At 36.8% G+C, this 3901-nt stretch overlaps 1 protein-coding gene across 1 annotated transcript in view; it reads left to right on the top strand.

Moving 5' to 3' along the window:
* Window positions 1–1963, top strand: part of LOC111650883 (serine/threonine-protein kinase D1-like) — a gene marked incomplete at its 5' end in the record, with an annotated part of 19634 nt that extends 17671 nt beyond the window's left edge. Inside the window, 2 exons of the mRNA XM_023400829.2 lie at window positions 13–98; window positions 497–1963. Coding sequence (XP_023256597.1) covers window positions 13–98; window positions 497–721 — 311 coding nt within the window. The remainder of the gene's footprint in view (window positions 1–12; window positions 99–496) is intronic.
* Between the last annotated feature and the right edge of the window lie 1938 nt (window positions 1964–3901).

Here is a 3901-nt window from a genome sequence, read left to right as displayed (position 1 = left end):
CTCCTCCCGCAGCGATCGACCTGATCAACAACCTGCTGCAGGTGAAGATGAGGAAGAGATACAGCGTCGACAAGACCCTCAGTCACCCCTGGTTACAGGTACGACATCAACAAGATCAAAGATTTATTCTTTGATTTCTACATTTGTTTAAACGTGTAAAATGAATGTAAGAGAGAGAAAAGCACACCTGCCCCCACCTGGACACCCACCACCAACAAATCACACACAATACCTTTAACACTCAGGGACTCAAGGATGAACTGAGTAGATTTTGGTGAGCAAAGGTCAAAGGTCACAGTGACCTCACAAAACACTTTTTAGCACAGAAATTATGACAGTTTCTCACAAATTATTATTTTAAAGGGTAACTGTAGTTTTTTTCTTATCTGTCAGGATGGAGGGTGTTACCTGTCGAAAAACTAAACTTCATAAACACGGACATTGATTCTGGGATCATCATTTTAATGTCCGAGGGTGTGTTTGTTTCCTCCACCAGGACTACCAGATGTGGCTGGACCTGAGGAACCTGGAGTCCCGCATGAACGAGCGCTACATCACCCACGAGAGCGACGACCTGCGCTGGCATCACCACGCCCAGCTCAGCGGCCTCGACTACCCGCCGCACCTCGCCAACGGTCCTCACCCCGCACAGGGGGTGGAGCGTTACCAGGAGCGAGAGGAGGAGCTGGAGACCCTCAGTGAGAGGGTCAGTGAACTCTGATGACGTGGCCTCGTGTGAAGAGACAGAACCAACAAAAGCACAAAATGAAAACAGGTAGTTCTGCTTATTAAAAAAGAAAACAGCTTTTAAAAACACGTCGCGATCGTAATCATTAACGCAAATTCAACCGATCTCTGTGATTCTGTGCCACTTTCCATTTTTGTCCAATCATCGCAACTTTTCTGCAAAAGTTTCCCTCCAGTTGAACCAATCAGAACAGTCCCTGATCCAAATATCTACAGTCACATGATCGTGTTGATGTTTATCTACATCTGAAGATCCGGTCGTCACTAAAGAGTCATGTTGACATTTAAGGTGTGTGTACTGATTTCCAAACGTCAATCACGCATCAAGTAACGCTCAAGAAAACATTCCACCTTAAAAGATGGCGGCAGCTGCTGCAGCCTCTGAGCTGCTCAGTCAATTAATCTGTTAAAGATAAAAAGACAGAAAAGTTTCTCTAAGCTGTAAATTGATAAGTTGATGAGGTGATACCTGTGATGCAGAGGAGCAGGTGCTGGGTCGACCTGGGTTTATTCTCCCTGGTACAAGTCGAATTATTATTATTATAATTATTATTGTTTTTAATGAAAAACTAAAACTGTAACTAAACTAAAATCTGGTTGGCCACAGAAAAGCAACATCAGCGTTTATCTTCAGGCCTGACCGTGAGTTTTTTTGAGTTGTGTTTATTATTCAAAGCTATAAATGTTTTCTGTTCTTTTTTTTTTATATTTTGATTGAAACTTTATTGAGGACGTCTGACGTTCACAGTACAAACAGAGTTCCTGCTGTTTTCCTTTGTGGAGCAGCAGTGAGTCAGGGTTTCATTCCAAAAGGAGATATCCAAAATAATGATGTTCATGAGTCGCCATGGCAACGGACGACTCTGAGGTGTTTTTCTGTTTATGGATATGAAAATCCTCAATCGCTCAAATATCAGTGCCAATAAAAAAAACACACAAAAAACGCCATTATTTTAGTTTGTCAGTATTTTTCTGTATCAACAGTTATCCAACAATTTTTTCATCACCACGGTTTCATTTATTTTGTATTTTGTGATAAACAAAAACACCTGAAAACCACATACGTAAATGTAATATATGTACATATATTACATTTCCATATATGAAATATGTGTACATGTAAAAATTATAGATGAAACCTACAAGGAACTGAAACAATTTTATATATTGACATATTTATATCTAGTCCATACAAATATGTATATGTTTGTATGTATGCTAGACATATGTTACACACATATATATATATATACATATATATATATATACATATATATATATACACTGCCAATAGCTGCTTCTCCATCCACCAGTTTTTAGAACTTTTTCAATTTGAACTTAAAAAGGTGGGAAAAAAGAGAAGAAACAATAAAAGATTTTATCATCGGCTGAGGTGGAGAAGTTATAAATTAAAAACAAACTACGACAAAGTGAAACGGAAAAAGACTGAACAAAAAAAAAGACGTGATGTAAACGACAAAAACCTCAGACTCGACAATTAAGAGGAAACAAGTGTCAGATTTCCATTTTGTTCTCCACATGGTTCTTTGAATCATCTCTTCTTCTTCAGTGGTTTAATGGCAGCGGCTAGAACGATATCGCCACCTGTTATCACCTAATAGTCACAAAGCAGTCGTGGGTACATTCATTATCTTTTACTGAACATTCAGTCAGAAATCTGCTGATATTTGATTTCATTTACAGATATGTATTAATTGGTGAGTGTGTGTAAGACTACACACTGCTGCTGCACAACTGTACAACAAAAAATAACTTCAACCTTCAGAAAAATGAGTTTGGCAGCAACAAATGTTAGATTTTGTCTCATTTTGTTTTCATATATTTCACATTATAGGCTGCCAGAGGGTCTCTATCTCAACAGCAAACACTGGAGATTTGAAGCTTCTGCAATCAATCAATCAATCAATCAATCAAACTTTATTTGTATGGCACTTTTCATACAGGTGAGTGCAGTTCAAAGAGCTTCACAGACTGATGAGCTGAAAAGAAAAATGGATTAATTGAGTCAGAAAGTGACAATGAGACGTGACAATAAAATAGATTTAAAAAGATAACATAAGAACATTTATAATAAAAACAGACAAAATACAATTTAAACTAAATAATTGAATAAGAGAAAGTGACTAATGTCCATAAGCCATATTCAATTAAAAGCCAGGCTGAAGAGGAACGTTGTGAGTTTACGTTTAAAAAGAAAAGAAGAACTGGCCAAGAAAAGGTCCCGAACTTAAATCCTCCAAAAAGAAAACAAATAAAACACAACCACATTTTATTATTTGTGCGGGTTAGAAAATACGATTTATGTGTCAATTGGCGTGTTGAAGTGTGTGTGTGTGTGTGTGTGTGTGTGTGTGTGTGTGTGTGTGTGTGTGTGTGTAGCTTCACTCCTCTGGCATCTGTGCTCTGATCCACCTGCCTGAAGTTTTCACGAGGTGTTCGCTGTCTGCAGGAACTTCAAAGATTGTATTTTTCTCCTGATCATGTTTAAATAAAGAGATTTTAAAACAACTCAAAGGTGTGTTTGCTGTCATTTGACTCACATTCATAGTGATACAATAATAATAAGCTCTCCTGGATGGTGGTGGAGGTTTTTTTTACAGTGTAATTATTATTATAGTGTTTTGATGATCAGATATTGATTAATTGATTTATCAATCCAAAAAATTAATTAATAAAAATTTGAGCAAATTAGAATCCGATGAAATAAATTTAGATGCAACCAATCAGATTCCAAGTTTTCTGTTGAATTGATGTTGTGATATTTGAGGCGTCTGCGCTACGTTACTGACAAGCTAACATCACTGATAAGCTAACGTTTACTCACAGGCTAACGTTACTGACAAGCTAACATCACTGATAAGCTAACGTCACTGATAAGCTAACATCACCGATAAGCTAATGTTCACTGATAAGCTAACGTCACTGATAAGCTAATGTTGCTGCTGTTGGTGATCCTGGTGTGTGTAGTAATTAAGAAGGTAGAATTAGAGCATTGTAATTACACACTGTAAAAACAATTGTAAAAAAACAGTCAAATGACAAAAAACGTAGAAAAGTAAAAATCCTAATAAAGTGTAAAATAAATAAATTTTCAATAACTTTCATTAATATTTCTACAGAGAAAAACTTATTT

The sequence above is a fragment of the Seriola lalandi genome, unplaced genomic scaffold (genome assembly GCF_002814215.2).
Source record: "Seriola lalandi dorsalis isolate HSWRI2012SDOR001 ecotype SW California unplaced genomic scaffold, Sedor1 jcf7180002053010, whole genome shotgun sequence".
NCBI classification, from domain to species: domain Eukaryota; kingdom Metazoa; phylum Chordata; class Actinopteri; order Carangiformes; family Carangidae; genus Seriola; species Seriola lalandi.
Note: the sequence above shows the minus strand (reverse complement) of the source record. Positions and strands in the feature narration are given on the sequence as shown.